Below are 13,321 nucleotides of genomic sequence, written 5' to 3'. Positions count from 1 at the left end.
TAATAGTCAGATACACTCGGCTAGGACTGTTCGATATAACGATATCGGATGGCAATATAAAAACGCCTATGTTTCATTTTACGCTATTGTTTGTTTCGTGGTGTCGCAAAATAAACTGTTTACGGCAATATTTTTTCATCGTTTTGATGGTCACTGTAGTGGCTATATTAATTTCGTAAAGTTCTTTCCTTCTCTTATATTTAATATAACCACACTAGGGACGGACAAGTTTTTATGCGTTGTGGTTAGCAACAACGACGGTAACAGCGTCGCGTGTCCGCTGGTTTATGTTCCACATAAACCTTTCACAATAAAGCTCAAGATCCTGTTGAGACTTTTCAAAATAAACTGAATCACGTGAAAGAGCAGATTATTTACGGATGAGAAGTAAAAAAGAGCCGTCAGGTGCTAAAAAATAAACTTAGACTCAAACGTTAGAACAGGCTTTTCCCCGCAGCACGCCGTGTAATAAATACTCACAAAGAAAACGGCGGCTGTTACAACTTATGCCTAAAAATGTATCGTTTCATGCATCGGTTAAAACACTCGACTCCAAGTACATGACGCGCAGCTGGAAACACTTCCCGCAAGTCGAGCTGCCCGAGATTCACAGAATTTACAGAAAATGTTACATGTTACGGACGATAGAATTCTTATATCGGGATATGAGATTTTGGTCATATCGCACAGCCCTACACTCGGCCTTGAATTCCTAAATAATTTTTTCAAACTAAAATATCACCTCAAACATTGTGAGATTATCACACTAATCCCAAAACTGGATAAAGTTAATAATTAAATAACAAAGTATAATTCATTTAATTGGGGTAAGTAAAACATGTCTATATATACTATATGTATACTATACTATATGTCTGTAGTGGGCAAAAGTATGTAAGCATTTAAATGAAATGACTGTAATGTAACTGTTCAGATTAATAATTAACTGCTTGCTACAGATTCCTCACAACACTTTTGTAGGAGTTTGACATCCAAAATACTCATTTTATTTATTCTACTTTAAACATTCATTCTTAGAAAATAGTCTTATATGGCATTAACTCAATTTATTTCAGCATGCAGACATGATAAAGAAGACCTGCCAAAGTTAAAACATCATCGGAATCAGGAAGAAAGGTGATTTAAGTGATTTTAAACATGGAATAATTGTTCTTGTCCAATGGGCTGGTCTGAGCTTTTCAAAGATCAGTCTACTGAGTTGTTCCCACACCACCAAAAACCTGAGGTTACAATTTTCAAAATGGGCAAAAGAAGATGGTTTTGTAGCCTTTTCCAGAAGGTTTAGCACCAATAAATGTCTTTAGTTCACATCATCTCACTCAAAATGAGGGTGTCCACTTACACCCCAATGCAATCCCATTAATTAGACGCATAATTAATTATGATAATAAGTTCTCATTACCTGCTTTTAGGACTTAAATCTTAAATTTAATGGTCTTTTAGGTGTCAGTGGGACATCTCTGAGATGAGGAGATCACTGTCCAAACTTTTAACCTTTAGGTTATGCTGCGAGTGATTCCTGATAGGTTTGGGCAATAAATTACTTCAAAGATGTGTAATAAGAAAAAACATTCTCTTGTTCTGTTATGTTTTTAAAATAAGATATTCTATACCATTTTATGTCTTTTAATCACTATTATATCTAAATATGTTTATATAATTAACAGTAAAATAGCTCAAACACTGCCTAATGAGAAATCTCTAAACATTAAATGAAAGTACAAATAAAGTTCAAAGTCAGAGTCAGATTTTCCACCTAATTTAGAAATCCAGAAAACTCCCGTTTTGAGGGTTATTTTCATACAATTATCCATACATAGCCGACAAAATGTCGTTATTATTATTGGAGCTGCAGTGAAAAAAGGAAGGACTTCTGTCACCTAAATTGTGCAAGGCTCTTTGGTGTCATGCCCAAGAATTTTATGTTCTTTGAGCCACAAAGAGCTAATTGTAGCGTGCCGAGGGGGCGTATGGCTGGGAGAGAGAAGGGGGTCTAATTTCACATTGTGTTGAACCGAAACCAAGAGGCCCCCTATACAATCAACACACAGGACACTGAAATCTCACCTGTGCTCTCATAGACAAGTGCAGGCTTAATCCACTCAGTTATTTCAGTTAATTGTAAGTTTCGGTATGTACACTTTTATTTGAACTCAGAGTAATCAAAACTGTGTGAGTACTGTAAAGTAATATCGTCTTTTATGGTGAACTAAGACGTGAAAATGCACAAATGGTTTTTACATGGCATCATTACGACATCAATTGTGGGGCATCCAGCAAGTGCAAGCCTTTAGTCTCCTCCTCTCACACTTGAATAAGTGTCCAGCTGAGAATTTGTTCTTATTGCGTTGCTATCAGCAGTGCTATCAGCAGGAAGCAAACAGGGGAGGTGACAGAGAGCAAGAGAGAACTCTGCAGTGGGAGAAAGCTCATTCACTTCAACCACAGCTGAGACAAACCATGCCCAGTGCACCACAGGTGAGTGGATTTTACCGATTTTGAATGATGGACTTTGTTAGTTTTACTTAAATTCCTTAAGCTATATTTACGCATAGCAAGCAGGCGGCTCCATTGAAGCTGGATAATTATACAACAGGCTGATGTTTTCTTCGTTTTTTATTGTACGTTTTTCAGTTACAAATATTATTTTACATATTACATATGCAAATATGGTGAATATGTTTTTCTAATGTTTTTTCTAATATTTGAATAAAGGTTTTATATGCCTTAATATTTAAAATGTAATATTCAGTTTCAGTCTCAAAAACATTTAGTGTTATGATGTCTATAAAATGAACCACTTTGAGGATTTTGATTACAAAATCATTTAAAAATTTATACTCAGGTGTTCTGTTTGTAGCATGTGTTGCCTATTCTCCATTGCTCTTTATAGAATAGGCAGTTGCTAATACAACTAATTCCTTCCTTGAAACCTCCTAATATTCCCAAAACATTACATCATTCATGACTGCTTTTGCCAAACGCTAACTAGCACATCGCCTGAGTCTTGCAGCAGCAGTTTACCAATAAGATGATGTAAACAGGAAGTTTGTGTAAGGAGGACAGTACAATAGGTATATTGGCATCATTAAGAGTAAACACCTTGCACCAAACCAAGAAATTCTTGCCAGTTTTCCTAATTAAACTGCATTTTGACATGGAAGCTAAAATGGCCACTGTTGTCGGTCAGTTTCCAGGGTGGAGAGCCCATAGGAGGCCACCCTGGGATCCAAGGAAGAAGAGGAAAAAACAAGCCATGCTGCTTAGTGGCTCTCCCAGGGGCACTGAGCATGGAACAAACACATTTTAATTGTGTTCACTGCACTGCAAGACACTTAAAAAACAATTATGTGTCACTACACAAAACTAAACTTTACCTCATAGGGGGGATTACCATGCAGTCCTGGTTAAAAACAAAGTACCAGAAAATGTTGAAACTAATTCCTTGAGAAACTGTGCAAAAAAAACCAAAAAAGCACAACAGGTTTAAATGTCACATATCACATTACTTTTAAATTTCTTATATTGTAACTCAACCAAACAATTATGAGATCAGTTTCACCAGAACAATTGGAGATTTGTGAAAAGAGAAGACCATTGATGACCATCGACGTTGTCACAGATCAAACAAAGTGCCCAGGTGTGTTACAATGAATGAGCATGGCTGTAATTCAGAGACCTATTACTGTGGGTAAACAGTGTGAACTGTGCCCACCAATACAGACCTTGTCAATACAGAAATGCAGTTATTGTTTAGTTTATTTATCTTGGTGAGATTAATCTTCAATTTTGAGTACAATTCAGTGGGTATTAAAAAAAAAGGAAGGACATCTGCAAGATGTTCTTTCATGCTGATAATGAGTTTACTGGGAATTTGATGGATATTATATAATTACAGGCTGGACGAAGAGCTCCCTCCCTTTCAGGCAGTGGCATAATGACCTCCACTACTTTTATAAAAGACACAGGTATGAGTTTGTATTTTATTCTCTATTTAAAAGCACTGTTCTTGGTAACATATATATTCTGTTACACAGGTGAAATGGAGACTCAATATGTTTTAGGGTTGTTTATTTTCCACCCATCCTGCCTATCATTTAAGAAAAAACTTGCACAACTTTAATGTTTCAAGCATATTGCACCCTCTGTAGCACCTTAGACTTGAAGTTAGGAAAGGAATAAAACTAAGGAATAGAAAAAGAAGACATGGAGTATTTGTTGTATGTTCAGAATAGAGAAAATCAGACAAAATTACTGGGATTTGGCTGGTTTAATAGGCAATATGCATGTCTCACGAAGGAACTTGCATCCATTAAGGCTCATGTCTTGCATGTTTTTGAAGAAACAAATGCACATCTAGCCACTGAAACTATGGGAACCCAGTGCAAATGTCCCAAAAGCAAAGATGTCATACTGTTCTCTCATGAATAAAAAGATGACACACGCATGTTGGCATGGTACCTGTGCACCAGAGTGGCATGCCTTGCTGCAGATAAATACAAGCTTCCATGATTACAGTCAGTCTGTGGTTGCTAGAGACACATGTTTATGTGTCTCAGCTTGTAAGAAATGTTATTACCAGTAAAAACTACTTTTGACTGCTCCTTTATTTAAAGGGGGTTGTCTTAGCAGGTAACCCACAATTAATTTGACATACTTTTTATACGAGACGCCCTTCCTGACAAAACCTGAAAAGGTTTTGTCAGGAAGGGCGTCTCGTACCTGAAAAGGTTTTGTGCTTCCTTCTAAGATTGAACAAAGGAAACCTTTGCTTGTTAGGCACATGTGAAAATCAATACACTATGGAGCCACTAAGATTATCTTTCTGAATATTGAGCATATTGCATCATTGTACTAAATTTTGCTTCATAGGGCTGTTGGTTAAATGGTCCAGCTATCCTATCATCATAATGATATCATAAAATAATCTCTGTAATGCAAAATTCAGGTACAATCATGCATTATGCTAAATATTAAGAATGACAGTCCTAACAGCTGATGTTAAGGACAGTGTTAAGTATCTGGTTATTATAATGGGGCATGAGTGTAAATAGATTGGTACTTATATACCTTCCACTTAATCTGAGCACTGAAAACAGCCCTCTCATTTACCTAATTTCATGCACATTCATACAGCACTTTTATCACAATTTTTATATTCACAAGATGCATTCATGGGATGCACTGGGGAAACTCTGGGTTCAATATCTTGCCCAAGGATTTACATGTAAACTGGAGAAGCCAGGGATCAATATACTGACAAATTTATTATAACAGATCATTTATTCTCTTCAGCTCTCCTTCTGTGATATATCTCTTCAGCCTAGCGGCCAGGGCTGTGCGCCTTTGTTTGGCACTTTCTAGAGTCTCAGTTATGGACAACTTGTTGTGACTCTTTTTCATTCAGAACCAGTGGAGTATATGACTTTACCAGTCTGTCTGTCTTCATTTGAGGTTATTGCACTGATCTGCCAGGTGATTGCTTTCTACTCAATCAAACTTCAAACATACTCTGCGACTTTTGTCACTGGATCAGCTGGCATAGTAGCATTTCATAAATTCCATATGCCAGTTCTTGTGCATGTATGTCCATGTTCAGTATGTCGTGGTTTGTCAACACGTGATGGGGAACTTTTCAGGCGACGTCTGAGCCAGTTATATATCTTTTGCTCATGTTCCAAGGTAAGCTTCAATAGCATTGGTGCCAAACCTGAGGGCACTATATAGATATATAAACATCTTAGGCCCGGTATTTTTTAACAGATTTATAGTTTTATCAGCATAAGTAAAAAAAACAAAATAGTTTGCTCATATTGTGAATCTGTAATATATAGTTTTTATGTTGATTTGCACCTGGATAAAAAAGGGTAAGGCATATTCAGAACCAGTTACCTGGTGTTTGTGTCAGTCTTTCAAATAGAAGCTAAGATATTGCATGAAATCCTTGATAAATATCATCACTCATTATGATTTATTCTCTGATCACCATAATATTAGAGAATTTTATAAAAAGTTTCCCAAAAAACCCAGTCCATACACTTTATGCAATGATGTTAAAAAAATCCAACCAATCCTCTGTCTTATTATGTTTCCTCCAAAATGCTCAACTTTACAGGTATTCTGCGAGTCCTCCCTTTAGGACTATTTCTGCTATCCATGTTAGTATCAGGAGTATCAGGAGAAGCAGCTTCCAGTACCAACCAGTCCTCTTCTACCACCAATGAAGGTATTACAGTGCTCACTACTCATTCTCCCTCAACCACCAGCCAGTCCACATCAGCAGGCACAACATCAACCACCGGTGAGTCCCCCACATCCACAGGCACAGCATCAACTGACAGCGAGTCCCCTACATCCACAGGCACAGCATCAACCGACAGCAAGTCCCCCACATCCACAGGCACAGCGTCAACCACCAGCCAGTCCCCCACATCCACATTAACAGGAACAGATATGACCGCCAACGAGTCCCCCACATCCACATTAACAGGCATAGCATCAACTGCCAGTGAATCCCCTGCATCCACACTAACAGGAACAGATCTGACCACCAGCCAGTCCCCCACATCGACAGGCACAGCATCAACCACCAGCCAGTCCCCCACATCCACAGGCACAGCATCAACCGCCAGCGAGTCCCCCACATCCACAGGCACAGCATCAACCACCAGCAAGTCCCCCACATCCACAGGCACAGCATCAACCACCAGCAAGTCCCCCACATCCACAGGCACAGCATCAACCACCAGCCAGTCCCCTACATCAACAGGCACAGCATCAACCACCAGTGAGTCACCCACATCCACATTAACAGGAACAGATTTGACCGCCAACGAGTCCCCTACATCCACATTAACAGGCATAGCATCAACCACCAGCGAGTCCCCCACATCCACAGGCACAGCGTCAACCACCAGCCAGTCCCCTACATCCACAGGCACAGCATTAACCACCAGCCAGTCCCCCACATCCACAGGCACAGCATTGACCACCAGCCAGTCCCCCACAACTACACCTGCTTCTATAGTCGATTTACCCACCACAACGCAATTCCACACAACCTTACCCACTTACACAGGTATAGCATTTACTGACACGCAATCCCTGACAAATATACACATCTCCGGAAACTCAGTATCTATCACTACTCAATCCTCCCAACTCAGGAGGGTCACCAAGCACTGGTACCAATACAAAAGCCTTTGGCAATGCTGTATCTTTAACTTCTATCCACTCTTATAATTCAGCCAATTCTACTAATTCAACAACAAACTTAACAAACTGAATCGGTAAAGTTGAAGCAATATTGAAATGTATTAGCTTTGTTTTGTATAACATTTTGTCTCTTCAAGTCTTTGCTAAATGTATTTGTATATTGTTTACATGATCAAAATAAATTAATAATCAATCAATCAATCATTTCCTTGTCTCCAGCTGATTCTACGACCAAACAAACCACGGCAACTAGCACTTCATCTTCCTCCTTGACTTTGGGCACCAGTTCTTTAACCACAAAGATGAACACCAGTCAGTTTTTTATGTATTTATTTTCTTACTTATTTGTTCATTCATTCATTTAGTATGTGTGTGTTTTGCTGTTTGTTTGTTTGTTTGGGGAGGGGTATTTTTTATTCAAAATTAAATAGATCTTTTACGATCAATATTGTGTTGCTTTAAAAAAAACTCCAGTCATGACATCTGTCTCTCTATCACAGGTGACATGACTGAGAATGGAACCACTAAGGCAAGTCAAATATTCTCCTTCTTCTGTTCACTTATCTATGAGTGTTTTTCATTCCTTCAAGCCTCTTCATCACATGCCTCTTAATTCTCTCAAATACAGATATACTGCCCCTCATTCAACTGTAACTACTCTGACTGCTATTCAATGTACATCAGTCAGAACGCCACTTCGTGTGCTGCCGATAATTGTTGTCAGGTAGGGCAGTCAGCAAATGGCACTAAAAACTAAGAAACTATTTGAGCCATAGCAATTACAAATCCCTCTTTTTAAGGAATTGAGCAGTCAAAAGATTGCATGGTATCTATAACTGACTATTAAAGGGAAAATACATTTATTTTTACTAAATAAATTATCATAGTATAGAAATGAAAGAAATTAGATGCGTCTCTCTAATCTTTCTGTTATATCTCAGTTGTTAAGGCAAACAGACATGTGGTACACTGCCAGCTGCAGCAACTCTTGTGCTGACAGCTGCAAGAATGCCTCTCAGACCAACTGTGCTGTGAACTGCTGTAATTTCACTGGCTGTCTCAATTACACTTTTGCATCCATGATGAGCATAACAACCAATGGTAACTACAACTTTCTTTTGAATCACTTCATTTGAGCATAAATCTTTTATGTTTTACCATGCTCATATGTTTGTGAAGGTTCTCAGTCATCCAGGTCATCGTAGACAAAGGAGCTTGGAGAGAAAAGCATCTGGACTTCTTTAAGTTGCTTTAAGACGTTTCATCTGTCATCTGAGAAGCTTCTTCAGTTCTATGGTCAAATGGTAGAGAGTCCCAGATTTAAGCCTTGTGGGACTGCCCCCCCACCCCCCCACCCACAAGAGGGACAATGGACCACCTAATGATCCTCTACCTAATTACACGAGCCAAGGGTGAACCTAGCAAGTCTTCAAGCAACTTAAAGAAGTCCAGATGCTTTTCTCTCCAAACTCCTTGAATTACCATGCTCCTGTTGCCTTTACAAATGATCAACTTTTAAATCTTAAAAAAAAAACATCACTGTATATTGTTTTGTTCTTCTCCTTTATCTACTTTTAGGAACTCAAACCACAAAAACAACAACCACGCAGGCCCCTACTACAACTACTACCAGTCAAACAACAGCAAGCAAGGTAAGAACTGCTGGCTGCATGAATGAATCTTTTGGCAAGCAAATGTGCATGCGGGAAGAAGGCTGTGTATCACTAAACAAAACTAATTTGGCCTTTAACACCACAGTCCCCTTTTCTTAAATGTCAGCTACAAACTTCCTCTGTTCCTTGCTTCCAACAGAATCACTATGTTTAAGAAAAGTATTACCTTTTTTTCTAATGATGATTATCTTTGACTGGTTAATAAACTGCCTGTCAACAATTTAACAAGTTAATGGAGTGTGAACTGAGAAACCACTTTGTCCAGCAGTGTAAATGAGACTTGGTTTGAAATAAGCTTTATGTTTCTTGCGCTGCTGTTTTTGTCAGGGAAACAAGTGCAGTTCTGGTACATGCAACGGCGCAAAGTGCTATACAACTTTCACCGAGCTAAAAACATGTTCCGCCTCAGAACCACATTGTCAGGTAAGAACATTCAATAGCATAAATATAACATTCATTCATTTTTTCAGCCTCATTGCAGTTGTTTTTGCTGAGCTTCTACACACTCGTATTTTTGTTTGTGTAGTGCTTTTAAAGCTGACACCGTCTTCATGCTATCCTTGCTTCAGCACAAACTTTGTTATAAATCTATGAATTTACTTTCTGAATTTCTCAGAATTTGGAGAATATACAAGAAAAAGGAACCAGGGGGCATAAGATGTACCAATATGAACTCAAAATAGCTTTTTATTTGAATCGGTTAAGGAATAAATTATTTATACAAAAGAATCTGAAAAACAAACATAAGAAGTACCTCTACGATACATTTTATGAGCATGAATAAACAAACTTCATTAGCCTCATATTTACAGTTTTTACCATTCATAGGCCCTCTTTCTCACTCATTGTCTTTGCAGCTGAAAAATGAGTCTACAGATACTGCCACAAAATGGACAGCGGGTTGCACCAACTGCACTGGCTTCACTGCTTGCAAGGCTTCTACCAAACCTCCATGTAATCTGGAGTGCTGCAACGCCACAATGACCTCTTGCCTGTGGTTGAATGGCACACTAAATGTTCCCTCTTTTGCCACAAGAGGTCCATATCTTCACACAGAACTGATAGCTTCCTTACTTTGTATTGTTGCTATCGCTTTTCTGCTTTGAGAACATGCTTGCTCAATTGCTGTGTGCGTTATTAGGTAAGTAGCGCTTTGTGTAAATCCTAGTTTCTCCAAAGTTACAAAGAAAATGTAGAAAAGATATTCATATGAATATTTCTATATTCATATGTAATTGTATAGGTATGGAAATATGGAAAACATTAATTGCAATGTTGATTGTGTTTCTTGTTTAAACTTTCCAGTCCCGTTTATGTCTGGTTCCAGACCACTGAAATGGCTTTGAACAGTATTTCTCTATGAAATACTATTTTCAGGAATCCAGAAAAACAAGCCAGAAGCAACTTGGCCATCATATTAGTTCACATGTAGGGCACAAGTGATCTTCATAAGCAACAGATTGATAAAGTAAAATAAACTTTTAAGTTATTTTAAACTGCTAAGTACCTTGTTGTACGTTCTGAAATGTCCTTATCTATTGCCATTATTGATATAAGATGAAATCTCTTCTTCAAGCTTTTGTTGTAGTAATGCAACCACAACTATATGCACTTTATAAAACACAAATGTTGTGCTGTAACAGCGAGTTGTCTTTTGAAGGTTTGTTGAATAATTCCTGTAGATGTAACATTAATGACATATGCAAGTCGGTACACTTAGCTACATTTTGTGATTTTGAGGTATTTACTATATGATTTACAAAGTATATTTTGTGGTACATTCATGTCGCATCAATGCTAAATGAAATTAGAATATGTGAATTCTAGTTTTGTGCACTGTACACTATCAAAAATGCCTTAAAATAAAATAAATCTTATGTAATATGTCTGATAAGTTTTTCCCCAGCTACAGCTTTCAGAGTGTACTTAGTGGATCGCGGTTTAGCAAAGTCTACATTCCCTCAACCTAAGTTCATAAAGTAATCACATAAATTCCCTTGTTTTGTGTTTTTTTATCCATAGCTCCAGTTACCTGTTACTTTTTAGAATAAGCTTTACATTGCAAAAAATACTGACTGTTGCTAGATGGGAAGCCATGTTTTACATGTCTAAGTTATAAGCTGTTCAATGAATTAGTAATTTGAATTTTAGGGCAGCAAAACGTCCCAAAAGATTTGGGACAGAGGCAACAAAAGGCTGAAAAGGTAAGTGGTCCTAAAAAGAAGCAGCTTGAGGAACATTTTACAGCTAACTAGGTAAACTGCAACAGGTCAGTAAGATGCCTGGGTATAAAAAAGAGCCTCTTTGAGAGGCAGAGCTTTCCAGAAGTAAAGACAAGAAGAGTTCCACTAAACTGCAAAAAACTGTCTACAAATTGTGGAATAATTTCACAATTTAATGTTTCTCTACTTAAAATTTCAATATCTCATTATCTACAGTACATAATGCCATTTAAAAAATCCTAAGAATTCAAAGAACTTACTGTGTGTGAAGCTCAAGGCTGAAGATCTCTATTCAATGGCGGTTTTGCACAGGTTAAAGAAGACTTCTAGAAAACATTGTTTGTGAACATATTTCACCATACCGTAGACAAATACAGGTTAAAGCTCTATCATGCAAAAAAGAAGCCATATGTGAACATGATCCAGAAATGCTGGCATCTCCTTTGGACAGAAGCTCATTGATTGGGGAAAAGCAGAAAACTGTTCTGTGTTCAGATGAATTTTGAAATTCTTTTTGGAAAACGTTTAAGATGATCCAGCCTAAAGAGCACAGAGACCACTGTGTTTGTGATCAGCAGTGAGTTTAAAAACCTGCAATTCTGACAGTTGGTTGGTCTTAAAGGTATATACAGGTCTAAGAGAAACATATCCTCCTATCCAGATGACCTCTTCAGGCAAGTTCTTTTATATTTTAACAAGACTATACTAAACTGCACACTGCAATTAGATGTGTTGTTACCATAAAATTCAAAATGACCTTATGTTTTCCTTAAAATTACACATTTTTCTCAGGTCAAACTGTTGATATGTTTTCTATGTTTTATTGTAAATAAAAATTTGTTTGTTTGTTTGTTTATTTGTTTGTTTGTTTGTTTGTTTGTCAAGCCACTTAACGGTGACATATGAATCATTCAAGAATTTAAAAAAGTCAACAAAAGCAATGGATGAACCAGTATTGTGTCTGCACTTAACAGACTAGCAGCCTGTCAAGAAAGGTTATCTTTTCTTGACAGGCATAAAAAAAAACTTTTACATTTCCCAATGGACTGTTAGCTAAAACTTTCTATATCTCTTAATGTACACTCTGTACTAAAAAATAAATAAATAAATCAGGAAACTGGACAAGCAGAGGATAAAAGCAGAAGTGGCAGGCCTATAAAAAAAACAACTGTCTTTCACAGATGAACAGTATCTGAAAATGGTTTCCTTAAAAAAGAAGGGACAATCCAGCAAAGACCTGGCACAGGACCAAAGACATCTGGACCTTGACTTGATCCATCTACTGTTCACTGAAGCTTCAGTAGGTGCATGGTGACTTACCATGCATGCAGCAATATCTGGAAACTGCCTCATTGGCAACAGCTTCATTTGTCAATATCACAATGCCAGTGCATTAAAACAGGGATAAAAACACACACACAATGGAACACTATCAGTCATGGATTTACATCCTCTAGATTACTGAAGCAGTGTGGGATCATATTGAGAGAGAACAGAACAAAATGAAGCCAACATCCAAAGAAGAGCTTTAAAAGTCCTTAATTGAGCCTGGGAACTATTCCTGAAGACTGCTTAAAGAAATAACAAGAAAACCTGCACAAGAGAGTTCAGGCTGTGTTGAAGAATAAAGGTAATGACTTTAGAGCTCATTAAAACTGTACAAACTCTGTTTTTGTTTTGCTTTGTTTTGTGTTTTTGCTTTATTTGCAGTACAGTATGATCATTCAAGAAATCACTGAACCCTTTCCCCTTTTTCCTAGCAAAATATACATAAATGAGAGGTGATTACACATTATGTGCTCTATGTATTTTGCACACAGATCACTGTACTTTGCACAAAGGTGTATGTCCTGTGCCAACTGTGCAAAAGTACATACAGTACAGTTATCACAGTATATTATCATGTATTGTGATAGCAGTTTTTAAAAAATAATTTAAAAAATCAGCGTTACACACATCCAGTTTTAAAATTTTAACTCTCCAAGATCAATAGAAATCAAATAATATTAATGACAGTAATACAGTAGTCCATTTTGACCAAGTAAGATGTAAATGCAATACAATATTTTTTGAAGAAAAAAAAATGGATCGATGGATTTCAAAAGACCACTTCCGCTTGATTGACCGGGGGTCATCAACACTTCCTCAAAAAGCTTTGACGCAACTTCTGAGGAGTGCGAGGTGTTGCAA

At 37.5% G+C, this 13,321-nt stretch overlaps 1 protein-coding gene across 1 annotated transcript; it reads left to right on the top strand.

The window, feature by feature from the left end:
• The first annotated feature begins 7,910 nt into the window (after positions 1–7,910).
• LOC118454231 (uncharacterized) lies at positions 7,911–10,047 on the top strand. Its single transcript, XM_035908100.2, has 5 exons — positions 7,911–7,960; positions 8,178–8,337; positions 8,815–8,888; positions 9,237–9,332; positions 9,767–10,047. The coding sequence occupies exons 2-5, from the start codon at positions 8,196–8,198 to the stop codon at positions 10,013–10,015; spliced, it is 561 nt and encodes a 186-aa protein (XP_035763993.2). The 5' UTR covers positions 7,911–7,960; positions 8,178–8,195; the 3' UTR covers positions 10,016–10,047.
• Positions 10,048–13,321: the final 3,274 nt, after the last annotated feature.

The sequence above is a fragment of the Neolamprologus brichardi genome, chromosome 11 (genome assembly GCF_056152115.1).
Source record: "Neolamprologus brichardi isolate AB-2024 chromosome 11, ASM5615211v1, whole genome shotgun sequence".
NCBI lineage: Eukaryota > Metazoa > Chordata > Actinopteri > Cichliformes > Cichlidae > Neolamprologus > Neolamprologus brichardi.
Note: the sequence above shows the minus strand (reverse complement) of the source record. Positions and strands in the feature narration are given on the sequence as shown.